The sequence below is a fragment of the Pelodiscus sinensis genome, chromosome 1 (genome assembly GCF_049634645.1).
Source record: "Pelodiscus sinensis isolate JC-2024 chromosome 1, ASM4963464v1, whole genome shotgun sequence".
Taxonomy (NCBI): domain Eukaryota; kingdom Metazoa; phylum Chordata; order Testudines; family Trionychidae; genus Pelodiscus; species Pelodiscus sinensis.
Window position 1 is genome coordinate 225,618,534 of NC_134711.1, and position 27,903 is coordinate 225,646,436.

General features: G+C 42.8%; 1 protein-coding gene across 2 annotated transcripts; it reads right to left on the reverse strand.

Moving 5' to 3' along the window:
- Positions 1-5,362: 5,362 nt before the first annotated feature.
- Positions 5,363-22,388, reverse strand: NIPA2 (NIPA magnesium transporter 2). 2 transcript variants are annotated; one of them, XM_006135822.3, is made up of 6 exons: positions 22,249-22,388; positions 14,181-14,382; positions 11,281-11,337; positions 9,526-9,616; positions 8,628-8,788; positions 5,363-6,323 (listed from the first exon to the last, which is right to left on the reverse strand). In XM_006135822.3, exons 2-6 carry the CDS (start codon positions 14,317-14,319, stop codon positions 5,686-5,688), a joined length of 1,086 nt encoding a protein of 361 aa, XP_006135884.1. In that variant the 5' UTR covers positions 14,320-14,382; positions 22,249-22,388; the 3' UTR covers positions 5,363-5,685. The 2 variants fall into 2 exon arrangements, with proteins under 2 accessions (XP_006135884.1, XP_006135883.1); XM_006135821.4 differs by lacking the exon at positions 22,249-22,388 and adding an exon at positions 21,850-22,058.
- Positions 22,389-27,903: the final 5,515 nt, after the last annotated feature.

A 27,903-nucleotide genomic window follows, 5' to 3' on the forward strand; every position in this document is an offset into this window, starting at 1 on the left:
CTGGGTAATGTTTATATTTTCACACCCATTCTGTGCCTTACTAGTACTACGTTCAGAGATGCTAAAGGAAGAGGTAGGAGGGGATATGCAAGTGAGTTAACAGACCCTGACTGAAGAAGGTAAGATCTATAATATGCATTTTCATCTTGAAGAACACCAGTTACAAATATCCCACCTTCATTTACTCATATGTAATTCCACTTGTAGTTATTCCCCACCATTGAGCAAGAAATATGAGGCATTTCATGGTTTCACCTACCCAGGAAAAAAAACAACACAAGGCTCTGTCAATCATAGCTTAAGGATAAGGCCCTTTGGCTGTTGCTCTTTTTTGGTTCTATCCTATGATTTCCCCCCTTAATTTAATTTTTCATTCTGCTTTATACCTGGAAATAGAGAAGAAAAAAATCATTAAAAGGCATATGATAAAAGAAGTGAGGCTCAGGTGAAGCACTTAAGGAAACAAGGAGCCAAAAAAAAAATTGTAGGAAGGGAATGGACTAGTTAAGTGTTTTTTATTTAGCACTTGCCTGACACAAGATCTGTAAAAGGATGCAGACTATCTAGCCTTAAGTACATCTTGTAGGGCAGAAGAATGTACAATAGATGCCTGTTGCAGAGAAGAGGTAAATTCCTAACTACAAGCCTGATTTGCAAATTATAATAGAATTTGGGGATTCCTCTTTGCCCCATTGAAAACTGATCCCTGCTCTCTACACTACAAAATTAATTCATTATAACAACATCACTGAGAGATATGAATCATCTATACTGCCTGGGCAATGTAGTTCTAATGATCTAAGACACAACTGTAGACAACACTTATTTGGCAGGGGAGCTTCTTCTGCTGACAGCTACCTCTTCTCACAGAAGTGATGTTATTAAGCCAACAGCAGGGTTCTGGCCTTGTCACGTTATTGGATTTTAAAGGGATCACACAGAGTTTTTGTTGTTGTGTCTGTTAATGAGATTAGAGGAATGCTGAAGGATGGAGTCTTGTTTGATTTATAATGTCTTTTGCTTTGCCCAGGATGAGATGCTGTTATTTATGCTTTTCTTTGAAGGTCCTTGTAAAGATTGTTTGTGTGAAAGTGTTATGTATGTGTTGAGATAGAGGTGCGAAGGTTATCCTCAGGGCCAGATGGCCAAGAAAGGAGGGGTGAGGTGTGGGTGAAGTCAGACTTGTTGGTGTCAGAGGAACCATCAGTGCATACAAAGATTGATCAGATTGATGACTCGAAAGTGGAGCGAGCACCCCCAAAAGACAATTGATTACAGGATGACCTTTTTGGAGATGTTTTGGCAATGATTAACATCAAAAAGATAACCCACCGGACACAAACTGGCACAGTGAAATCCATAAACTTCAACAGAGAAAAGGATTATAAAAGCAAGGTGCTCTGCTATGGAACTTTGGGTCCGTCTTGTCACCAACACCAGGAGAGCATCGGATCACGACCAACATAGCCCAGCTCTCCCTCTGTGATTGATCTGGCTGACCACTAGATTGATCAAGACTCTGGATTAGTAACTATAACATCGTCTGGAGGGAATGTGTATATGGCATTTGTGTGAGTGACTGAAAAGCATATGCGACTGTTGTAGTCTCAATAAAAGATCTCATGTGCTTTGTTTAAGCATAACAGGTGTTTGCCCCAAGGTATGTACAAAGGGGGCCATGTGAGATGTCAAATAAAACCTTATGTTCTACTGATTTTATGTATGTTACTCATGTACTTGTATGCTATCTGTATGTGGAGTTATATGTACTCTGTGTAGATGCTGGAAGATTCTGTGTCTGAGACAGAGCAATGGGCAAAGAATGTTCAGCCAGTAACTACGCTAATTAGCAAGGCCCCAGGGACAAAGCTCTCTGAGAGCCCGATACACACCTGAGGAATGCATCTGGAAATCTGGATGCCTGCAAACCAGCCAGTATCTGATGACTGCTCACATAGGACACAGGGATAGATCACAGGGCCATGTGACCTGCTCTGGCCAGGAAGATGCCAGGAGAAGTATATAAATAACATATGGTAATCTAAATCTGGCCTTCAATTTTGCTCCTGATTCCAGATGCAGCCTTGCAAAGAACAGCGAGATGGGAAGAATCGTGGGCCCATCCTGACATCGGATGTACACCTGAGACTTTTAAGACAGCAGTTTATAACATCTAGGCTAACACCCTGCATCGAGAACTGGATGATTCGGTGAATGTAATATATTCTCCTTAACCTTACTCTCATGCTTTTCTTTCTTTTATTAATAAACCTTTAGGCTACGTCTACACTGGCAGCTTCTTACGCAAAAAGTCTTCCACAAGGGTGTGTCTACACTGGCATGTGCTTTTGTGCAAAAGATGTGCTTTTGTGCAAGAGCATCTATGGCAGTGTGAAATAGTGACTGTGCAAGAAAGCTCTGATGGCCATTTTAGCCATAGGGGTTTCTTGTGCAAGAAGTTTGTTGCCTGTCTACACTACCCTCGTGCGCAAGAGGGCTTATTCCTCGTGGGGAGAGGAATAACTCTTCCAGAAGAAGCCGTTTTCCGATGCTAGACTGTAAATTTACTTGTGCAAGAATGTGTGTGCAGTGTAGACATAGCCTTAGATTCTAAAGGATTGGCCCAGTGTGATCTTGTGGATAAGATCCAAAGTGTAAATTGACTGGGGATTTGTGGCTGGTTCTTTGGGAATGGAAAGACCCATTCAGGGTAGGTGAGGGATTATAGAACCCAGTGGGTTAGGCCAGGAGCTGATTGGAGCACAGGGAGAGCTGGAGTTTCTGAGGGGTTTTGCTCAGTGAGACTAGTTTGTGACCTGTTTGGGAAGGTCTCCAGTCAGGGGCTGTAAGGAGCCCTGAGTTTGAGCAATTTGCTCTGAGCGGACACCCTCAGCAGTGCACAGGCCTGTTGCTTAAAGCATATTTGTAATGTAGACATACCCTGAGATTTACAATCAAACACAATCTCCTTATAGTACACATTTGAGTCATAGTGAGTGTTGTAAACTTTCATTTTTGTGTTTGTTCGATAAGCACAAGGATATCCTCTATTCAAACATATAATAAATTCAATTTTGGCAGCTAATCATAGGACCTTAGTCCAATAATTGGCGCTTACAGGCATTAGCACTATTCAAAGCATCTACAAAGGCCTATATTAACAGGAAGTTAACTTGTCAGACATGCCCCAATGCATTAGTGAGTCAGTATGATCTTTAACCACACATTACATAGTAGTAGGAAACACTCTACAAAGGGATACAGTCAATAACTAAAACCCTTCTGAGAAACAGGTGTCAAAGTGCATTTTGGTGGCTATTCTTAATTGACTGCATGTGCCCTCATTCATTAGTACTCTCTGTAACTAAATATTTCAACAATATTTAATTAAAATTTCTACTCCATTAGCATTTTCACCAATTGTATCTTGGTCTAGTGTTTGTCTAGTAATGCTCATACTTTAAAAGGGCTACTCCAGGCATTTGATTGTTTTGAGCATATTATATTCCTGAAAAAAGATAGCAATCTACTTTTCTACTGTCATACATTAATGCTATGAGACAGTTTTGGGCTGTAAAGTCAGTTTCCATGTAAGCTACTTTGAAAGAGTTATTCAGCAATACTTAATCTTGTTTTGCTCCTAATCAGAACTGTCCCACTTTAGGACTATTCATGTTTAAGTGACTGTCAAGTTATTTCCAAGGGAGCAAGAAATAGGAAGAGGGGAAACCGGGACATGCTGCATTCCAGATCAGAGTTAAAATTGTGGGGCTATTTTGCAAAACAAAAACATTTTGTAACAAACTATAACTACAGTAAAACTCCGATGGTCCGGCATCTGACAGTCCGGCACTCCTGATGGTCTGGCACCATCAGGAACCCGGAAATGCTCCGGGCAGCCGGACCATTGGAGCTGCTCTGCCCCCAGCTTCCCCGATTCAGCCGCTGCTAAAACTGACCAGTGCTGAATCCGGGAAGCAGGGGGCAGAACAGCTGGAATGCTGCCGGGTAGGTCCAGTAGCACTGCCCCTCGGGGCTGCGGGACCAACCCAGTAGCACCCCAGCTGTCCCGGATTCAGCCGCTGCTGACTCCAGAAAGCCCGAGACACAGCTGCTCTGCCCCAGCTTCCTGGAATCAGCCGCTGGTCAGTTTCAGCAGCAGCTGACTTGGGTATAACCTGGGACAGAGCAGCTGGGCTGCTGCTGGATTGGTCCCCGCAGTGCCGAGGTTTGGCGCTACCAGACCAACCCAGCAGCGCCCCAGCTGCTCTATCCCAGGCGTCCCGATTCAGCCGCTGCTGAAACTGACCAGGGCTGACTCCAGAAAGCCCGGAGCAGAGCAGCTCTGCCTCTGGCTTTCTGGAGTCAGCCGCTGATCAGTATCCGCAGCGGCTGACTTGGGGACACCTGGGGCAGAGCACTTGGGGTGCTGCTGGGTTGGTCCAGTAGTGCCTAGGAGTGGCGCTGCGGGACCAACCCGTCAGCACCACAGCTGCTCTGCCCCAGGTGTCCCCAAGAGCAGCTGGGGTGCTGACGGGTTGGTCTCGCTGCGCCAAGGGTCGGTGCTACCAGACCAACCCAGCAGCACCCCAGCTGCTCTGTTGCAGGCGCCCCCGATTCAGCCGCTGCTGAAACTGACCAGCAGCGGCTGAATCAGGGACTCCTGGGGCAGAGCCGGACTATCAGAAGGGAGGGCTATGAGGGGGTCTGGGGTAGCATCCCCCCACCCCACCCCAGACCCCTCATAACCCCCCCCCCCCCCGTCTGATAGTCCGGCACCCCCTGGGTCCTAAAGGTGCCGGATTATTGGAAGTTTACTGTAGAATGAAAAATTGATATTGCATGTGGACCTTGTGGTAAAATACTTAATGGCTTACTGGAGTCACCCCAGAGGTTTGAACTAAAAAAATGCACTCTTTGGAAAACATCTTGAAAGTGGCAGTTATCACTACAATCAATAAATGATTTGGGCACCAGTTTCCTGAGAGAGATGACTACATCTTACCTATGATTCACTGCAATAGTTATCTCGGATATTCTTGCTCATTGTTAGCAATGACCTCTCCAGGGTTACGGTAAGACTTTTTTCAATTTTAAAACATTTTAAATTAGTTAAAATAAACCATTCTGAATGTACACTTCCTGAGTCTTTACTGTTTCAAATTTAAAGTAATGACCACTACTAAAACATTTGTTATATGCTTCCAAATTAGCCATTTAAATGACATTCATTGTAAATTGCTCCCCTCACCTTTCAGTGCATGTCCCTCGCATTTTAGTTTATGTTTTATATGCTGAAACACACATGCCGAATATTCATTATTCAAAAGACTCAGGTTCAAGTCAATGTACTTACCACCAATGCAAAATTAGAGCACTTTATTTTTATATAGTTAAAATCATCATTAGTGCAATAAGTTTTTAAAATGGAAAATCCAAATTAAAAATATTTACAAGTTTACACAGGCAACTCAAGAGCAACAAAAACATGTACTGAGGTCATTTCAGTGTGTCTTTTAAAGTAAATATAAGGCAAATTGAAACTCCATCACTATTCTTGGTCCAAATTAATCAAACCTAAAAATTAAGGATTGTCTGTACATTTTTTAAAGTACACCATCTGCTTCCAGAAAACCTCAAACATTTTACAGCAAAAGAAGTTACAGAATTGTTCTTAATACATTGTCAGAAAGCTGCCAGATTTCCATTTCTCCTGGAGGAAACACTCTCACTGGATTGTATTTCACTTATACAGGTTGAGCTTTCTTCATTATGATTAAAGCATTCATATGTGGCTGGCAGAGTGCCATTCACTGCTCTGTCATCTTTCCGCAAGGAGACAGGCAGATTTGCTAGAGTGAAACTGACATCTTTAAAGGCATGCAATAAAAAGATCCCCACAATGATCGTAAGAAAACCACTGAAGGTGCCAATAATGTCAGCAGCAGACATGTGTTGCCACTCCTTGAAAAGGATAGCAGAACAAGTTAAAACAGATGTTGTAAAGAACACATAATAAATCGGAGTCACTATAGAAGTGTTGAATATATCCAGAGCTCTGTTTAAATAGTTGATCTGTGTGCTCACACAGACTATAAGGCTTAGCAGCAAAATCCAGGACAAAGGATGTTTTAGCACAGGCTTTCCTGAAAAAAGTTCCTTTATAGTGATGCCCAAGCCTTTCACACAGGAGACTGACAACGCTCCAATTACAGAGCAGATTGTTATGTACACAAGAATGTTGGTCTGTCCGTGGCGAGGTCCTACCACAAATATCAGTATTAAGGACACAATGACGACAAGTGTTGCAAAAACCACAAAACCTGCAAAAGGGAAAAAAAAGTAATTGATGTACAATACCCAGGAGCATGCTGTTAGATACTAAGAAATGCAGTGCATATTTTAAGAGCAACAAGTCCAGGGTAACAGGATTCTTGCCCTGCCACCCACTTCATTTTATAAATAAAAAAACATCATTTTAACATTTTTTTACCAATCATCCAGAATGGAGGCTGTAACAAATCTTGTGACAACTGATGAGATTGCTAAAATAAACATGAACTAGGACTGCAGGCCAGGCCTGCCTGTAATACTATACCCTATTTCTCTATCAGGCTCGGAAATGAAGACCACATTCCTAGATTGCCAGCCTCCCTTTTTCTGCAATCCTTGGCTTATTGAAAAGCACAGAACTAGGAGTGTGGAGAGGATATAGACACATATTTGAATGCTGTGATCTGTTTTTTATTTGGGTGCTTCACTCAGCAGTAGGAATTTTAAGTCACCCATGGGACATGCTGATAATGCCCTCAAATAAGTCATTTCCCCCCACTTTCCTCATCCTTAAAATGGAGTTTTATCTTCTTCGCTAAATGCTTTGAGAGCTACAGACATCAACTGCTATGTAAGAAGTAGGTATCATTTTTATTATATTGTGAAATACAGGCTCTTTGACTCTTATATTGTGACTCTTTGACCTAAATTTTAGCTACTAGCCCCAGTGATAATCCTTTAATATTGTAAAAACTTTCTTCACACTTCAAGATATGCTAAAAAATTGGGTTTAAAAGAGATGATGTTTCTTTGTACAAAATGTAACTAGGAAAAAATAGCTGTCTGCTGCTTAAGCAGCTAACATGTAAAACTGCTAATTTATTATTCTTCCAGCACACACTTTTACTTGGACAAAAAATGACATGTTTGCTGTTAACATTCTGACAAATTCACTATCATCCTTCAGTGTTGCTGCTAAATCTATTGTAGAATTCAATCCCATATTTCATTTACAGATGTAGAAAAGCAGAGGTTGCCTTTAACTGTTTGGTACTAGAAATTTGCAATAGTTGCAACAATAAATAAACCTCAGACCTTCTACCAGAGTAGACTAAACACACTTATCCAGGTACAGGCAGTCCCCGGGTTACGTACAATATAGGGACTGTAGGTTTGTTCTTAAGTTGAATCTGTATGTAAGTCGGAACTGGCGTCAGCCGCTGCTGACACTGATCAGTTTCAACCGCGGCTGAATCGGGATGCCAGTTCTGATTTACATACAGATTCAACTTAAGAAACCCAGGTGTCCCCAAGTCAGCTGCTGCTGAAACTGATCAGCGGCTGATTCCAGGAAGCCTGGGGCAGAGCAACTCTGCCTCGGGCTTCCTGTAGTCAGCCGCTGGTCAGTTTCAGCAGCGGCTGACTTGGGGATGCCTGGGGCAGAGCAGCTGGGGTGCTGCTGGGTTGCTCCAGTAGCGCGGCTCCTCAGCGCTACTGGAGCAACCCAGCAGCACCCCAGCTGCTCTGCCCCAGATTCAGCCGCTGCTGAAACTGACCAGCAGTGGCTGAATCAGGACGCCTGGGGCAGAGCAGCTGGGGTGCTGCCAGGTTGGTCCGGAGCGGCGCTGCGGGACCAACCCGGCAGCCCCCAGCTGCTCTACCCCAGGGGTAGGCAAGAAAAGCCTGGTCTGCTGGGGGCCGGGGGGGCACTAGCTGCTCCCCCGACCCCCCCAGCAGACCAGGGGGACAGAAGCAAAGCCTCGGAGCACACCCGCAGCGGGACAGCCCAAGCGCGCCCGGGCTGTCCCGCTGCGGGCGTGGTCCGTGGCTTTGCTCCCCGTCTCCCTGCAGACCAGGGAGACGGAGAGCAAAGCCGCGGAGCACGCCCGCAGCGGGACAGCCCAAGCGCGCCCAGGCTGTCCCGCTGCAGGCGTGCTCCAAGGCTTTGCTCCTGTCCCCCTGGTCTGCTGGGGGGGGTCCAGCAAAGCCGCTGGACCCCCCCCAGCAGACCAGGGACACCAAAGCAAAGCCACCCAGGCGGTGGGAGTCCCGCTGCCTGGGCAGCTTTGCTCCGGGGCAAACGAGCAAAGCCGCCCACACGGTGGCTTTGCTCGGGTGTCCCTGGTCTGCTGGGGGGGTCCAGCGGCTTTGCTGGACCCCCCCCAGCAGACCAGGCGAAACTTTTCTCGCCCCGGAGGACGCGGGTGGCGACCCGCCGTCCGTGAGCTCCGGGGCGAGAAAAGCCCCGTTCGTAAGTGCGGATCCAACATAAGTCGGATCTGCGTATGTCGGGGACTGCCTGTAGTTAATATAGGAAGAAGATAAGTACAGATGAACTGGACATTTTCTCTCACCTGGATCTCCTAGCTTGTGGGACATTTCATTCAAAGTTTCTACTTCCTCTTCTTGTGGTGCATGAATGACCATCACAGTTGAACCCAATACACTTAACAAACAACCAATTTTTCCATGCAGATTAAGTTTTTCATTTAAAAAATAGGATGAAAGAATAGCACTGGAAGGAAAAAAGAAATACATTGAGATTAAGAATCAGTAGAAATTTAATTTGCCCACGGTACACATCAAAAAACATCTGTCTTTTAAAATTAAGAACACACTTTTCTCAAAGAAATTAGAGTTATTAATTGTTATTTTAAGTTCAGGCTCCAAATTAAAAAGAGGGCAAAAAAAACTGACAACAGAATTAAGTATATACCCCCTCATTAGGCAGACAAGATTTCTACAGCTCCCTTGTTTCAATACCTAATATGGTGGCTGCCTCCCCAAAATTGCTAGAGAAAAAGTTCTTCATTCTTCCTAGCAATTTTGAGGATGCAACATAATATAAAATCCCTCTCCGAGACATCTAAATGATGTGGTACACTGATGCAAAATCCTTGATATTCTAAGACACGTAAGATCCTGATTTTGGTCAGAAATGAAAATTAATTTATTAGTCTCATCTTCCTTTTATCTGTGCACATTGTATCTGGTTTCTAACCTCAAGAGATGCAGAAGATAAACAGCAAATGCTGCAGATAAAAGTAGAGGTCCACCCCTTGAGCTGTGCAAGGGAGCTTGTAGACTGCTGACTCTCATTATGCCTGAGTTAAGTCAGTGCTACTCCTTCCATTTTTCTGAGCATTGTATTTACTCGGAGTTAAGAAGAAAGCCGTATTTAAGTGACATTTCTAAACACATAGGTTCACTTCTGCCTCTCTGAAATAGTGCTTTTTTCTAAAGGGTTCTTACCTTACAAGAACACTGAGAGCTCCTAATGGAGTCACTAAAGTAGCTGGTGCAAATGCATAAGCAGCAAAGTTAGCTACTTCGCCAGCTCCCACTGCAGAATAAAAGAAGAATTAGGAAGTCTTAACACATGTGGGAGAAACCTCTGAAACTAAACAAGTGTTCTCGGAATGAAGAAATTTAACTAAAATGTTCAGCTGACACGGAAGTTTAATATAAGCAGAATTCAAAGCTAGTGGCTAGGCAGTCCATATTAGGGATGTAAGCAACTAGATGACTATTCAATAAGCAAAAGCTTATCAGATAGTCAACTAGACCCTCGACTAGTTGCTTCCCCACCCCTTGCTGCCTCTATCAGAGGCAACAAGGGGGAGGAGCAACAGGCAGTGCTGGGGGAGCCGGCTTAGAAGCAGATTCCCTCCAGCACCATCTCCAAAGGGGGATGGGGAAATGGGGGGGAGGGTAGTGGGGACCAGGCAAAAGCCAAAAATCAGCTGATTCCCAGCTTACACCCAGTCTCAGACTCTGCACCTCTGCCTTTTAAATGTATTAAGAGCCAGCAGGCTCAATACATTTAAAAGGCAGAGCCACAGTAGAGTTAGTTCACAGGGCCGGGAGCTAACCTCACTGCAGCTTCCCTGCTTATCAACTAGTCAATGGAAAACTGACTAGTTGATTGACTAGCTGATTAAATTAAATGTAACATCCCTAGTCCATATAACAAAAATAAATCTCACCTCTAATTTAGGATAGCCCATTTTTATTTAACAGCCTCTGCATTTTCTCATCGGAGCAATTCAGGACATTTAACTCTCACATGAGCAAAAGAATCTGCAATTGTATCTTCTATAAAGCAGTACATAACTACAATGAGTCAAATTAAATGTGCACTGTCACACTTATGTAACTGCAACATTTAGAAGATGTGTTAAAAATATTAACAAATGAAATGGAAGGAGAGGGGAGGTTTCAAATATTTTAAAGTAACTTTTTCAATGGATGGTTTTGTATTTTGTGTTAGCTGGGGCTCATGCAAGAAGGGCTGTGTACACCCAGGAAGCAGGGGTAAAGATGACAGCTGACACCACACCACCTGGGCTGTTCTCCCACACAATCCATCACCGGGAGACAGCCTGGGCTCAGGCCCTCTTTCCTCCCACCCCACAGTCAGTCACCTGGAGGCAACATGGTTCCAAGTGTCAGTCCTGAATTCTTGCAGCAATGCAGAAATAAGGGTGGCACTGATGTGCTAAGTCTGCTATGAAATGTGATATTGATGAATATCACTTTTCACATTGCTATCCTTACTTCTGAGCTGCTTTTGGTGCAGTGCTGGGTACTTGGCCAGCAGCTGCTGCTCTCTGCTCTGCATTCAGAGCTATGTGGCAGTATATGCATTGCGGGAAACACAGAGAAGGGGAGTCCGATCAAATAAATTTAAGAACCACTGATGTACTTTAACTGCCCAAGCTTAGTGGATTGAAAAATACAAAAATAATCAAAATTAATAAGGGATCAAATTGACAGCTGATCAAGAAAAACCTATTGAAAAGAAACAAGGGAAATGGATACTGTTAGAATTTTATTCTTAAATTTGATTTCAATTACAAAATTATTAATAATAATACAATTAATTTTAAAAACACTATTTCAGTGTACAGAGGTTATGCACTGTTTCTAGCTTTGTTTATTGTCAAATATCAAAATGTTTGGGAAAAAAATGTTGAATGTACACTGGTTACTCTTTTTAATACTTACTTGACAGAAGTCCAGCCCACCACAGCCACTCTTTAAGATATGCATGACCACCTTGACCTGGAATTGGAAGAACAAGCACTTAACCAGCAACACAAAGGGAAGCATCAATCAGTGTGATTGACAGTTGTATTCCAAAACAGAGATTGTTTCCATGTTATAAACTTATATGCAACCACACATTAAACGAAGACCTGCACCACCTGATGCATAATAAGGGAAAGGGCTGAAATAAAAATATTTTCAACTTAAAATGTGCAGATGTTGTGAAATCTGCTTTAAAGATTAGCATCTTATATACATTTCTTTGAGACTAGAAATGGCATATAAAGTGCACAATATTTGTCTATTCTGAGATAATGATCTAGACTCATCATAATGTTAAAAACCCAATTAAATTAAAGGGGATTTAACAAATCCCTATTTTTGCACTTTATTTTGACAGTTCCTGGTTTGTAATCTCAGCTGACTACTTGTGTTCTTCCTTTTACACAGTAAATGAGGAGGATATCTATAGGAAGATACAACTTGACCTTGGGGAAATAAGTTAATTATCTAAAATAAGGAGTGTTTTTATTAAAGTACGCTTTGTAAGGCACACACCACCATGGTATTTTGGTGAACTTAAAAGACAGAGGCCATGCAATATTTCACTTTCTCTACTCAAATTGAGAACACACATTCTGTGTCCACTCATATAAAACACCAACTTCTCCAGAATCATTAGAGATGGAAGGTTCTAATACATAAGCTAGGTCTACACTGCAATGGTAAGTCGGAAAAAGAAATTCAATGTGCATATCTTTTTCCACTTTACTGTCGAAAGAGGCTTTTCCAAAATTTGGTGTGTTTACAGAGTGCCAAATTTTGGAAAAAAGTGCTTTTTCGACAAATCCCTTAGGTTTACAGGGATGTGAAAGAGCGTGTCTGCATTTTCTAAAACTTTTTCAAAAAAGCGGACATGTTCCTTGGACACAGCATTGCTTTTCCGGGATACCAAAGGCATCCCGGAAAAGCAGTGCAAGTCTAGACATAGCCCCACACACACTAGGGATGTTAAATGGTGTTTAATCAGCTAATCACCTAGTCAATGGAATTTCCATCAACTAGACAATTAGTTGATGAAAGGGGAACTGCAGAGCTGCAGCAGCGTTAGCTCCCAACCCCAGGAGCTAACCCAGACGCGGCTCTGCCTTTTAAATGTATTAAGAGCCACCAGGCTCTTAATATATTTAAAAGGCTGAAGCGCAGTGAAGGGGGACAGGGCATAAGCAGGGAATCAGCTGTCCTAACTCACATCCAGTTCCCTGCTATGCCTCTGTGTCCTCTGCCCTCCCCTCCCCCGCCCCACAGAGATGGTGCCGCGGGGGGGAGGGGGGGGGGAAGACTGGCTTTTAAGCCAGCACCAGCTCCCCCTTCTCTTTTGCTGCTACTCTCAGACAGAGACATCAGGGGCGGGGGCAGAGAAGCAATTAGTCGAGTCACTAGTCTATCTGATAAGCTTATGCTTATTTGATAGTCCAGTTGCTTACATCCCTTAACACACACCATTAACCTTTTTGTTTCTTTGATACACTGTTTCAGTGTGGTCATTTAATAGGGGCAACAGGACAGACTATTTTCAGACTGATACAACTGATCAACAGAGAGCAATTGGTGGAGGGGGCAACAAGCCATCCAACATCTTGCACATTTCTAGCTATTTTCCATCTATCCATCTCAGCTCTTACGTTTTGCCTGTCACTATTATAGCTAAGCACCCAATGCTACTACTTCAAGTCTTCAACATTTTCATCAAGCGCATGGTCAGCTGTAGCAAAAATCCAAAAAGTTTATCAGTTGAATGGAAGCAATGTAATATTACCTCAGGGATGAACCAGTTCTCAAGGCTGTTTATGTGAGTTCAGTTTTGATTAAATATATTGACTGCTATTAAACTGTCAGTATAACAAATTCTTTCAGTATAAACGCACAATGCTAACAGGGTTTTTTTTTTTTTTTTTTTAAACTTATGTTGTGTTACAGTAAAATATTAACCCCAAACATACAACCTTTTTAGGTTCTGGAATGTCATCTTCCTGAATATGGTCATTTCCCTCTTCTTATTTTATATTCCAATTTTTGCTTCAGTATTTCTGACATAATGGAAGTCTTCAAAGGACATTTTCGTTTTAGAAAATGAGAACAGTAATGTATTCTGATTCAATATTTTGATACAATTACACTATTTATCATGAGCTCATCTATTTTGGCAAGCATCCAGGTAATCAGGATAGACCACATTGGTTCCCAAATAATTTTCAAGTACAATTTAAGATGCAGTTTAGACGTAGAAAGCCGTGATTTGGGTCCTACATATCTTGGAAATTGCCTCTTTTATCTCTGCCTCCATAGTGGACATCATCTAAGACACTAAAATTGACAGCTCCTGCGTTTGTTCATTTGGAGCAGTCACTCTCTCGGTTGGGGCACTCACTCTGGACTTCCATTCCCCTCCATACCCTCTCACAGTGCTAATATGATGATCTTCCAATCACACTGTTTGAGGGGGGGTTTGCATGTAGGATGGAAGCAAGTTTATTCTCAATTGACGTGTTTTTGATTGACATGTCCAAAAAAACCTATAAATTTGGGTATGTATCCAGAGGACACAAACTGAAATTAAACTGAATATATTACAGAAAGGGATTTTATCTTTTTACTATAACTAACAATGAACTAGAAATAATGCAAAGACTACAGAGGAAATACAGAAGCTATAAATTTTAGATCTAGAAGTTTCATCTCCCAATGAGGAAACAAAGTAAACCAATGCACAAAAAATCAGTGAAAATTCAGTAACTATTCACTAAGTAGTAAAATAAAATTAAAAACAGACAAAAGTTCTCAAGTGCATTCTTTACCTGCTCTCATTGAGCCCTTCCTGGCCAGTCGGAGAAGACCTTTCTTTTTAAGGATGAAACTCCCTCCAATGAAAATGCTGGAGCTCATAGCCAGTACAAGACCAATATAGAAATCATATTTTCCTCCACTCTGGATCATTTCGTAAGCTACTGAGGTGTTCAAAACCGTCACATTGATCGTGGAACAAAAGAACTGCTGTTACTGGAGATAGAGTAATGCAATATTGAAACCTGAACAATTTCATATTATCACTGATAAATCATACACCTATTTTCTTGTGGAAAAAAAGTCTGCAGGCAGCAAAGATGGCAGGCAGCCTGCTCCAAAGAACCTGAACTTTAAAGGTGGACAATAAAGATCAGACACAGTAAGTGGTTGAAGCCACATGCTTGTGACAGAGGTGAAATGCAACAGATAACCTATTAAAGGTTTTGAGAAAGTGCTGTAGAGCATTTGGCACTCCAGATGTGAGTTCCAGAAGCAAAAAGGAATGACACAGCATAAGTGGATTAATGCATTTTCAAACATATAGAGCATGTATTATTCTTTATATTCACACACAGTTCCATTCCACATAATACACAACAAATAACTAATTAAGTTAAAGTTAGTTTATAATGTGGGTTTGAGTTAAGACAGCCACAGCATTCAAACATTCATATAAAATTATTGGAACAATGGAAGAAAAAAGTTACAAAGGATTGCTCAAATCATAATTCAGAAACTGCAACAATAACCAGTAATCCTCTAAAAAGAAGTCCTGTTGCACTCTAAAAACTAACATTTATTTTGGCATAAGCGTTTGTGGGTGAAGTGTGTCTGTGCCCATGAATACTTATGCCCAAATGAATCGATTAGTATTCAAGATACCACAGGACTCATCATTGTTTTTGCATATATAGACTAGAATGGCTACCCCTCTGATATAGAAATCCTCTGTTTACCAATATTTTTGAAAGGGTTGTTTTTCTCAGTACCTTCAAGACAGTGGCACTACTATAGGTACCAACATGGCCCCACAGCATGGCAACATTTTTATGGCTGACCTCAAATGTTTCCTCAGCTCCTGTCCCCTGACACACCTTCTCTACTTATGCTATACTGATGAAATCTTGATCATATGGACCCACAGGAAAGAGACCCTTGAAGAATTCCACTGGGATTTTAACAAATCTACCCCACTATCAACCTCAGCCTGAATCAGTCCACGCAAGATTCACTTCCTTGACACTGCAGCACAAATAAATGATGCTCACATAAACCAGAAACTTACTGACCACTGTCTACAGCCAAGCCCTAAAATACAATTGGATTTGCTCCAATCTCACAAATATCTATAAGACCTTTATCAAGCATTCTTAAAACAAACACCCACCTGGGGAAGCGAGGAAACAGACTGTCAGAGCCAGACAGGTACCCAGAAGTCACCTACTTCAAGATAGTCCCAACAAGGAAAAAAAAAAGAACACTGGTCATCACCTACAGGCCCCAGCTTAAACCTCTCCAGCGCATCACTGACAATCTATAACCTATCCTGGAAAATGACCCCACTCTCACAGGCCTTGGGAGACAGGTCAGTCCTCCCCTACAGAGAACCCTGCAACTTAAAGCAAATACTTACCAGCAGCCACACACCACACCTCAGATACATTCAGTCAGGAACCTAGTCCAGCAACAAACCTCATTGCTAACTCTGCCCACGTATAATGCAAGTGACATTCAGTCAGGAACCTAGTCCAGCAACAAACCTCATTGCTAACTCTGCCCACGTATATATGCAAGTGACACCATCAAAGGACCTAACCATAAAAGCTACAACATCAGGGGCTCATACAACTGCATATCCTCTAACGTGATATATGCCATCAAGTGCCAGCAATGCCCCTCTGCCATGTATGAAGACCAAACCAGATAGTCTCTGCACAAAAGGATAAATGGACGTCAATCAGACATCAGGAATAGTAACATACATACAAAACAAGAGGATGAGGAGACAGGAGAAGTCAGGCTCTAAGATTTCTCTGCTATAGAAAGGGCATTTCATCATGCTACTGCATCAGGTACAGCTTGAAAACTGATATTATGACTCACTGGCACTCAGTCACATATTGTAGGCAATTCTCTGAATTTAGACTAGCAATACCCTAGGGCAGGTACAATTTGAATTCATTTTTTCTTTCAGCTTCCATCAATGAGAATAGATGCACTTTAGATTTTCTCTCTCAGTTCAAGGTTGCACAAATGGTTAGCAAACAACTCTTAGCTCCTGTTCTTTTGAACCCTTTCACGACCCAAATTATTTCTAGTTCTTACAAAGAAACCTTCAGGGTTTGTCTAAGGCTAATTCCAATTTTAAAGTGGTAACTAATTTCTGCTCAAACTCAAATTGCTTGAAGAAAAACTTAGTTTGGAAAAGAAACAATGAAAAGCAGATGGAAGAATTATTCTGTCAATCTAGCCACATTTACATCGTGGGTTAGGTCAACCTAACTACATTAACCAGGGCATGAAATTTTTCACAGCCCTGATTAACATAGCATGGTTGACTAAAATTTTAGGTATACACCAGAAGAGATAGTGAATGGAATTAAGTCCCCATAACATTATACAAGTATGTGAAAGTTACTATTCTGATTTGTTTGAAGAAGATAGATTGACTTTTACTTCAGCTAAATGTGTAAAAAACAAAAAGTTTAAAAATGCAAAGACACTTGATTTTTAAAAGAGTTCAAGTTTCTAAAGTATTAATACATTTAAAATAATTTTAAATATCTTTTAAGTGGCTCTACCTAAGAAAATAATCATAAAAATTGTGACATTTATTGAAACTACCCTGCATAGATGGCTAGTGCAAGACCTATGGCACCACATATCTTGTTTCAGTTTTGAAAGAGGTTGTTAGAAATGTAATAGTATAACCATTTAAATGGTTAACTGTTAAGCCTGGCTTTCCTGGTTATCATTAACAGTTATACACAGGCTCCTGTCCTGCTCCGGTGGTCTACATACTTGCATTTTCAAAATATTTTGCAGTATGGAAATATGGTATATTTTAAAAGATGCTTAGATGAGAGTAACAAGAAATACACCCCTGTTTACTATGTTACCTTCCATGGTAAACACAGTGTTTCAGTGATAATAGCAGCTATCATACTGGGAACCTTTAGTTTAATGTATATAATATCTCTATGAAATCTCTATGAAAATAACTAACAAAAATGCCATAAATAAATATTCTTAGTACAAGCATGCCAGGATGTTAGGATATTAACATTAAAGTACCATGAGGTTAACAATACCCCAGGTTCAAGCTTTTTTTTTGTCCATTCATGCCCCTTTATTCTTTAATGTTAGGTACAAATGCTTTTAAGGAAGGGCAGCTGCAGCATAGCATGACACCAACAAAGACTACAAACAGCAATTGATATAAGCGTGAGGGCTTGTCTTCCCCACCAGCCCAATGGATGGGGCAGCAATCAGTCCAGTGGGGGTTGATTTATCATGTAAATCAATCACCAATTGCCAGGGCTCGCCGAACCGCATGCGCAGATCGCCGGAACCCGACAAGGGCAAGTAGATTGTATAATTTGTCAAGCCCTGCCAATTGCTCTTCCTTTCAACTCTGATACTCTACCAGAACAAGAAGTGCAAGGGGAGTCCATGGGAGAGTGTTTGTGCTAAGTAGGTCTAAATACAACTGAGGTAAATAAATAGCTAAAGTTGTGTAACTTAAATTCATCTCCTCCCATAGTGTAGATCTGTCCTGAGCGAACTTAAAAATGAAGTGCAGTTTTCAAAATGGTAATATGTATGCAAATTAATACATATAAAGAGTAGGGATGTTAAAATGTGGTTTGTTTGGGATTTGTTGGTAAACATGTAACCACTAAAAACAAACGATGTGTATACGTGTAAGCGGTTCCGCGAGAGCTGGTACATGCAGGGAGATGGCTTAAAAGCCCGTTCCCCATAAACACCTGCTCCCACCTGCCCCCTCTTGCTAATTCCTCAGATAAACTGATACAGGTGTGGGGGGAGGGGAGGGGTATAGGAGGCCTTGCATTGTAACCATGAAAGTTAACCCATGAGCTCAGGCTCATCAGTTAACCATTTAAATGTGTACACCATCACAACCATAATAAAGAAAACACATAAAAATCATACTAGAAAAAAATAATGATGCTAACACGGGGTAGTCAGAGAAGACTCCTTGAAGCCGCTTCCTGGTTTGCTGAGAAAGCCACTGATACTCTCCTTCTTGCTGTCTGGGCTCCTCACTACCCTGTCCTACTGGGCCTGATCTCCTGGTCTCCCCCAGACAAGGCACAGAGCGGAGATAACTGTTCCCCCCTCAAAAAAGCAATGCAGACATTGAATCACTTCAGCTCCAGGAGAATACAGTTCAAGGGTACAGCATTCTCTAAATGGGATCAAAACCCCAAACAAATCCATCTTTCATCATGTGAGAGTTTTCACACATTGAAAGCTCATTCAGGTAAGCCCCCTTTAACAATGAAAGGAGGATGTGTACACTAATTGTTTCCCCCACAGATAATTATTTACACTAGGTTTGATAGTCAATAAAAGTAAATTAATGAAGTACAAACAGCAGGTTGCAAGTGAACACAGGCTGTCAAAGAAAGTTTACAGAATTAAAGAAAAGAAAACACATAGCTAGTTCTAATACACTAATGCTTATTGAAAAATGACCCTAAAACTGTTCTTATTTCAGGCAAACTTTCACAAGTCAGAGAAGATCTTTTACACTGACCTGGGTCCCGGCTATCTTTTTGGGTGTGTTATGCCAGGTGACAGAGAGACTGATAGCATTCTATCCTAAATAGACTTCCTTTTGGGCAGGAATCCTTTATTTCTACACCCCACGCCCTTCCATAGAAAAGAACTTGGTTGAAATAGCATACCGGTATTGGTTTGGTGACGTCTTTCCAGGACCAACCACTGCTCAAACTTAAGAGACAAAACAATGCTGTTTACAAGTCATTAAGCTGATCACCCAATAATTAAGGTTGTCAGAGCACTGGAAACACCCTTGATGGCTTTCATTTGCACATTTAAAACCATAAACCATCCAATACCCATATTTCTAACTTTACACTCAAGAATGACCCATACACCAAAATCAGATACACAGATCCAGCAGATTGTGACATTAAAATTGACAGGTTACATGAGGCTTTTTGTCAAAACATCTTTGGATTATGCTCATATGTATATGTAAGACAATTTTATATAGCATGGGAGGAACACTATCACAGCCACCTTAAATTTTCTGGTTAAAATATAAATTCTCCTAATTTATCAAAACAATTTGATTATATAGTCATAAGACCTATAAAAAGCATGTTATCCAAAAATTCAATAATACATATAATATACACAAATGTTAGACAACTAGAGTGATCCAAACATTAGTACAGAGATAATGTAAGCAGATCTTTCTCATTTCTTAAAACAACTGCCTAGCAGTTAAAGTTTTTATTAACAAAGTTAAACTGTAACTGACATGCTTTTGAAAGCCCCAGTAACTTAAATGTTGTGGAAAAGAACAGGAAGCAAAGTTTGTTTCTTTGACTGCCACTGCACGTTAAGTGGATTTTTTCAGAGAACCATCCACAATGACTCCAAGATCTCTCTCTTGAGTAGCTGTAGCTAAATTAGTCCCCATCATATTGTATGTATAGGATTATTTCCAAACTTTACATTTATCAACATTAAATTTCATTTGCCATTTTGTGGCCCAATCGCTTAGTTTGGTGAGATCTTTTTGAAGCTCTTCACAGTCTGCTTTGGTCTTAACTATCTTGAGCAGTTTGGTATCATCTGCAAATTTTGCCACCTCACCTCTTTCTTCAGATAATTTATAAATAGGCTGAAAAGTACTGGTCCTAGTGTGGACCTTTGGGGGACACCATTAGTTACCTACACAAGGTGAAGCATGTATTCACATCCCTAACATTGGAAAAAAGTTTCAGATAGCAAGGGGACACAAGAAAGTATAAGCACATCTGAAAAAGGTTTTATGATGGGGGGGGGGAGGCCATGATGTCACACAAGCATGGAGAAGAGTAAACATTGACAGAAGTTGCTGGTAATGAAAAGAGAAATCTGGCAGTAAATTATACTTCAGACAAGAGTGAAATTTAGGAAACTGATTCCTGGAATAGCAAGAAAAGAATGTGGATATCTATAAGGACCGTCCTCTAGTCCAGTGTTTCTGAAAGTGGTCTGCGAAACCACTTTGAGAAACCTGTAAACTGGCCACTCCGGTGTGTTTACTTACCGGCACCACAGCCAAGGAGCATCGCGACTCCCATTGGCTCCGGTTCACTGTTTGCAGCTAAGGGGAGCGTAGGTAGTGGCAGCCTAGCCCACGCTGCTTCCCAAGGCTGTCCTTGGCTGCCAACAGTGAAATGGAGCCAATGGGAGCCACAAGGCTCCATGGCTGCGGCGCCGGTAAGTAAACACACTGGAGCGGCCAGTTAACAGGTTTCTCAAAGTGGTTTAGCCGACCACTTTCAGAAACACTGCTCTAGCCTAGTGAGCTAATTAATCTACTAACACAACCAGAAAGGCCAGTGAATACCATTGTTACAAGCTGTGGCGACTGGTGCCTACTTGGGATGTAACAGCATAGTAGGTTAACCAATTAACTGATAAGCAAAAGCTTATAGGTTAATGCTGTAGACTACATGCATTTCCCTCCCCGTTTCCTTGCCAGTTCATTTTTAGTAGGCTAGCCAGCAGCCTGGCTCAGTCCTGGCGCTCACATTGGGTCTGGCCCCACTGTGGCTCTGTATATAAAGGCTGCGTCTAGACTGGCATGATTTTGCAGAAATACTTTTAACTGAAAAGATTTTCCTTTAAAAGTATTTCCGCAAAAGCACGTCTAGATTGGCACGGATGCTTTTGCACAGGCTGCCACCCCACCCCGCCCCCGAGGGACTATAGAATAGTTGAGTAACGGATAAGAATTCATGCGATTAATCGATTATTCAATTAACCGATATTTAACATTCCTAGTGCCTACAGGATGAGGGAGTCTAGACAGGGCCACCCAGCGGGACAGAGAAGGGACATGTAGGGGGAACCCCATTTAGTTCCCTCAATGTTGGTGGGGCACAGAGGGCCAGTGCATGCTCGAATGCTACATTCCCTGTGGCTACTAGTCCCCAACCTTTAACTCCACACTGTCGGATGAGAGGGGAGCCTGCAGTGCACGAGGCAGCACAGAGGAGACCTGGCCCTGTGAAGTCTCCTACCCCAGAGGCTTTTCCTCTAACAGGTTACCCAGCTGCTGCCACGGGTGCAGCCGCAGCGGAGCGAGCAGCCCTAGCGCAGAGCGCGGTGGTGACTCCGGGCAGTGCCACAGGGTAGGGGCAGAGGCGGCCCGCGAGTGAGGAGCCGCCCAGCGGCGGTGGGTGGGAAGGTGCCTGCGGGTCGCTCGGTGACAGCGCGAGAGGGGCGGGGGAGGGGCGGCCCCGGGGTTCGATCCCGCTCGCGCAGCGCTTCTCGGAGGAGGCGGGGCAGATTCCGGCACCAGCCTCGTTCCCACGCCGGAGGCCTTGAGGGGGAACCACCCCCCCCCCTCCCGCGCGCGCGTCGGGCCCCACTCCGGGGCGGCCCCGGCCGCGCGCCCTCCCCGCTCACCTGCGGCCTCGGCACGTCACACCCCCGCCGGGGGGCGGCCCTGGGCCGGAGCGGGGGGCGGGAAGGTGGGGCTGGGCCCTGCGCCCTCGGCCGCCATGGAGAGAACCAGACACCTCCCGACTCGGCCAGGCGCGGGGGGCCGTCACAGCCGGCGGAAGGGGCGGGGCCGAGACAGCGGCGGCCCCGCCCCCAGGAGACCTGATCACGTGACCGCTCCGTGAACTGGGGGGGAGGGTCCGTCCCCGCGCGCCCCCCCCCTGGAGCAGCGGGCCCCGCCCCCAGCCTGCCCGGCCCACGCGCCTGCCGCGCGGCTCCGTTCTGCCCGGCCCGGCGCTTGGGGGCCGCGCTGCAGAGAAGCCTCCGTGCGCCCGGGGGCGCCGGCAGACACGCGCTACCCACCGGCTCCTCGGCACCTGCGGGGCTCCCGTCTGCGCCAGCAACCGGGCTGGGATCACGCCCTCGCATCCTCCCACGCCGCCAGCCAGCCCGAGACTGGGCAGGAAGGAGCACGAGGCAGGTAACTTGCGGGGGTTCCCCTCCCCTGCCTCGCTCGTACCTGCTTTTCCCCGCCCGCCTTGGTTTGCTTGTCACAGTCCCTTTATCCTCCCCGTGCGAGTCCCGACTAGTTACCTAAGTCAGCCTCGCTCGCCCTCGTCTCAGATTTAACAAACCTGCCCCTGACAGCACTGAAAGATGTTTAACTCTTTAAGGGGAAAAACCCGGTTATGCTGCCGGCCGGAAAAAGTACATTGTCCTTTTTATTCAAGTAAGGGATAGACGGGATTACATATATGCTGTAAGCTATCTTCCCCTTGTGCCACTTTTTTTCTTGCTACTCTATACTTCCCTCTGGTCAAAATAAATAGGCCCTGATGCACTTCAAGTATAGTTTTGCATTGACTGCGTAGGTTTATTTTATACTCTTGACTAGTTGAGCCTGTTTCTCAATCTAAGAGAAGTGTGATCCTCCCAGTTTTAACGTCTCACGCTCTCAGAAACAAGGGTTTTCTTATTTTTAAACAAGACCACAGTATTACTTCTGTTTGTTTGTTTGTTTTAAACCTGCTGCATGTTAATTTCATTTGGTGACCCGTAGTTCTTATATTGTGGGAATAAGTAAATAACTTTTCCTTACCCTCTTTTTCCATACCAGTCATGATTGTATAGACCTCTATCATATCCCTCCTCCCCCTTGGTCTCCACTTTTCTAAGATGAAAAGTCCAAGTCTTTTTAATCTCACTCTCCTCATATGGGACCCGTTCCAAACCCCAAATCATTTTTGTTGCCCTTTTCTGAACCTTTTCCAATGCCCATATATCTTTTTTGAGATGAGGCAACCACATCTATATGCAGTATTCATATAAGTATTATATAGAGGCAATAAGATATTTTCTGTCTTATTCTCTATCCCTTTTTTAATGACTCCTAACATTCTGTTTGCTTTTTTGACTCCCACTGCACACTGAGGCTACGACTATACTGCCCAGTCTTGTGCAAATGAGCTGCCATTTTTGTGCAAGGGGCTTTTGCACAAGAAAGAGCAGTCTACACTGCTCCTTCTTGCGCAAAAACCTCCTCTTGAGCAACAGCCGTTCTGCCTGAAAATAAGTGGCAGAACGGCTTGTGCAAAAACCCCTTGTGCAAAAATGGTGTCTCATTAAGTATGCAAATGAGATGTGGTGATATTCATCGCCGCACCTCATTTCCATATGTTCTTGTGCAAGACTGGGCAGTGTAGACATAGGCTAAGAAGAGGTTACTTACCTCATAACTGTAGTTCTTCAAGATGTGTTGCTCATGTCCATTCCAATTAGGTGTGTGTGCACTGTGTGCATGGATCTCGGAGCTTTTTTCCCCTCAGCAGGACCCTTAGGGCCAGCAGGAAGCCCCCTGGAGTATAACTGCATATATACCCCTGTTGGCCTTCCACCCCCTCAGTTCCTTCTTTCCGAAATTCTCTGACGAAGGGGAGGCGGGTGGGATTTGGAATGGACATGAGCAACACATCTCGAAGAACTACAGTTACGAGGTAAGTAACCACCTTCTTCGAGTGCTTGCTCATGTCCATTCCAATTAGGTGATTCCCAAGCTGTTTCCTCTGGCGGTGGGGTCGGAAAGTAATCTTACCTATTTCTCCACAGACTGCAGCACTGCTCTACCCACAGACACGTCTGCTCTGGCCTGCTGTGCGATGGCATAGTGCTCGGAGAAGGTATGGACAGAAGACCACGTGGCTGCTCTACAAATGTCCAAGATAGGTACTTGAGCCAAAAATGCTACGGACAAGGCCTGTGCCTGCGTGGAGTGGGCTTTCAACCGTGGAGGGGTTTTTCCCTGGCCATGGTAACACTCAGTAATACAGGCAGTGATCCATGAAGATAAACACTGCACTGACACAGGCGCTCCCCTCATGCGCTCCGCGAAGGAAATAAAGAGCTGTGATGACTTTAGAAAGTCTCTCGTTTTGTCATTGTAAAAGGAAACAGCCCTTCGAACATCCAGGCAGTGCAAAGCCTGCTCCCTAGGTGTGGAGTGTGGTTTAGGAAAAAACACCGGTAAATCAATGTCCTGAGTCATATGAAAATTGGAGACTACCTTAGGGAGGAAGGCTGGGTGAGGGCACCGCCTGACCTTGTCCTTGAAAAAGACAGTGTATGGAGGGTCTGAAGTAAGGGCCCGTAACTCTGACACCCTCCTGGCAGATGTGATTGCCACTAAAAATGCCACTTTCCATGACAGGTGCTTTAGCAAGCAGGAGGCCAGTGGCTCAAAGGGTGATTTCATCAGTCCTGTCAGTACCAGATTCAGGTCCCAAGGCAGGATGGGGGGACGCACCTGTGGCATCAGTCTATCGACCCCCTTCAATAACCGCTTTGTTATTTTATGGGAAAACAGCAAACACCAATCCTTCTCCCTCGCCTTGGTGGAAGGCCAAAATTGCCGCTAAATGGACCTTTAGAGAGGACGTAGCAAGGCCCTGTTGTCTAAGGTGCAGCAGGTAATCCAATATCAGATAAACACTAGGGCTGTGTCTAGACTGGCAAGTTTTTCCGCAAAAGCAAGTGCTTTTGCAGAAAAACTTGCCAGCTGTCTACATTGGCCACTTGAATTTCCACAAGAACAAACTGACTTCCTACCGTCTGAAATCAGTGCTTCTTGCGGAAATACTATGCTGCTCCCATTCGGGCAAAAGTCCTTTTGTGCAAAAGGGCCAGTGTAGACAGCTCAGATTTGTTTTCTGCAAAAAAGCCCCGATCGCGAAAATGGCGATCGGGGATTTTTTGCGGAAAAGCATCCGTGCCAATCTAGACGCTCTGTTCCGAAAATGCTTTTAACGGAAAACTTTTCTGTTAAAAGCATTTCTGGAAAATCATGCCAATCTAGACGCAAGCCAGTGTACAAGAGAATAGCAAGTTGAATACAGGCAGTCCCCGGGTTACATGGATCCGACTTACATCGGATCCCTACTTACAAACGGGGTGAAGCAACCCCGCACTAGCTGCTTCCCCCCCAGCAGACCAGAGAGACGCGAACCAACCCCCCTCCCTCCCCCCCAGCAGACCAGGGAGACGCAGAGCAGCTTTTCTCAGAAGACACCTCAGCTTGAGAATAAAGGACTGAGGGAAGTGAGGTGTGGGAGAATAAAACTGAGCTCTGGAGAAATGTTTGGTTAGAGTTTCCCCTACAATATGTACCAGTTCTGACTTACATACAAATTCAACTTAAGAACAAACCTACAGTCCCTATCTTGTACGTAACCCGGGGACTGCCTGTACATACTGATAAATGCCATAGTCTCACCTAGAGCTGGAACGCCACCTTGAGATTGATGTAGCTCTTTTTTTTGGGAATGTTTTTGGTAAGAGGTGTTGACTGCCAAATTTTGGGGTGTTACCTGACAGTTCCCACCCCAAATATTCTATATAGAACTCCTAAGAATTTGTCTAAACTGAGGTAATTTTCCTCCAGTGCAACTCTGCCAGTGATAAGCAATCATGGGAGCAAAGCTGTACGGTAGACAGGACACAGCTGTTTGGAACACAGGGCTATATAAAATACCTGCTGCTCCATTTCTATATTAAAGCTTAGTGCACTCAGAGCTGCTGCTTCAGTGGAGAATTACAGATCTGAAATTTCCTCATATAAAAATACCTAAAGTAGGTGCCCTCTATATTATTTCCTATTTAAAAGATTCAGTAATCATGCATGTGGGAAGAGAAGTATCAGCTTGTATAACCTTTTAGACTTTATATCTTATCACATTTGAGGGAATATCACTGCAACTTTTGAATATAAAATGGAGCCTGGGTTCATGGTCCACAGTATTGACATTAATTGTTATTCACTACAAATTATCCTCTTTCACAAGATGCCTTTTTCCTTTTAAAAATTATCCCAATTCTGATTTGAAGCAACAATGGCATAACCTCTTCAAAACAGGTAAATAAGCTAATACAGCATTAATTATTCCTGCTCATAAATCCTGCACTCAGAAAGATACATTTGATACTCTCACTTTGGTTAGTCTGCACACCATTAGATGTAATAACATAACAGTGACACTCAAAAGTGATGCCCATTTCACTATAGCACTAGGTCTAACTGAAGGCAGAATTTAATGGACAGCCTGAATAATTTTCCAAGTGTTTTCTATTGACTTGCTGACACTCATTCAACAGTGGGGTTAGAGAGGTGTACTGTGCTAAACAACTAGTCAAAATATAGAAATGTATGGACAGAGTAGATAATGACATTTGAGATAAAAGAGTTTGCAAAAGACTTCTAGCCCCAACAGGTATTTGTATCTTAAGAAAAATATTAATCTCACATGTAAACAAACTGAAATGGTATTAACATGTTAAAGCCTTGACCCCGGTTGTCAGTGTATGCTTAATTCAATCATTCACACGATTCTTCTTCCATAGGAAAAGAACATCTACCATTATTCAAGGCAGCAGGACTCTGAGTTTTGTGGATCAACAAAAGAAATACTTCTGGTTCATGTGTCAGGATTAGGTCCTATGATAGCTAAGCCTGTGTGAAACAGAGTATTTTCTTTATGATAAAGAGCAAAGCAGAAAAAAGTCACAAAACAAGTAGTGAGCTAGAAATAAGTCATTTATTTTAAAATGTTAGAGATTAATAAATAGATTATATATTGGAAACCTTAATAAATAGCCTTTTATAATTTATACAAGGCAAATACAACATGCCTATAAGCAAAGATAGTAAGCTAGACTTGTAAGCGATTAACAAATCTATATACACATAATTAAGAAGCTAAAATAGTTCATTTTCATTTTACCAGTAGTAACTATATTGCAGTAGTTTTTAAGTAACCAAAGGTCTGACACTGTATATTTGTTCCCATCCATTTTTCCAAATTCCATTAAAATTAACACACATACATACAAAAAAAAAGTAAAAGGAAGAATTTTCTCATTTAAAAATAGCTCAAGATTATCCCTTCTGTATAACATTTCCCCTCACATATTGCAAACAATATGAATGGAAAAAAATACAAACTTTTAATTATTGAAAAGCATTTTCCCTCAACTTTGAAAAGTATTCTGGACTTTCCATTTCCTAATTTTCACCCTTTGCAATCTTTCAGTTTGAATACTGCTGTATGAAATACTTTGGCACTAAGAGTTCTAGAGCTCTTAACATTATTGGTGCTAATGCTATATGCATAAACACATTCTGCAGTACTTAAATCCCATATTTCCTGAACCCAAAGAGTTAATTACAAAGACTAATCTCCTTGAAAGCAGGAAGTTAAGTATAATTAGATATAAATTTGTTTCAGTAATAAACTTCAGCAGTTATATGTAGATTACACTCTCTAAGGACTGTAGAGGAAGTATTACAATATCCTATGTTTAAGTAAAAAGGTGAAAGTGGTACATCATGTGAACAAAAACCCAATGATCAGTGCATTGCAGTTTGAGGTCCCTGTATTTATTTTCTTTAAATCTTTCTAGTAAAAAAATAAAATTTTATTTTAAAATAAAAAAGCAAAAGTAAAGCTTACAGCTTCCATTATTTTAAAC

Bases quoted from the DNA above. Each gene is read 5' to 3' on its own strand.
- NIPA2 (XM_006135822.3), bottom strand. From the start codon at position 14,319: ATGATCCAGAGTGGAGGAAAATATGATTTCTATATTGGTCTTGTACTG. The intron at 9,617-11,280 runs GTAAGTATTAAA...TTTATTCTGCAG, and splicing joins GTGGGCTGGACTTCTGTCAA to TGGGAGCTGGCGAAGTAGCT. The intron at 6,324-8,627 runs GTGAGAGAAAAT...TCCCTTTTGCAG, and splicing joins CCACAAGCTAGGAGATCCAG to GTTTTGTGGTTTTTGCAACA.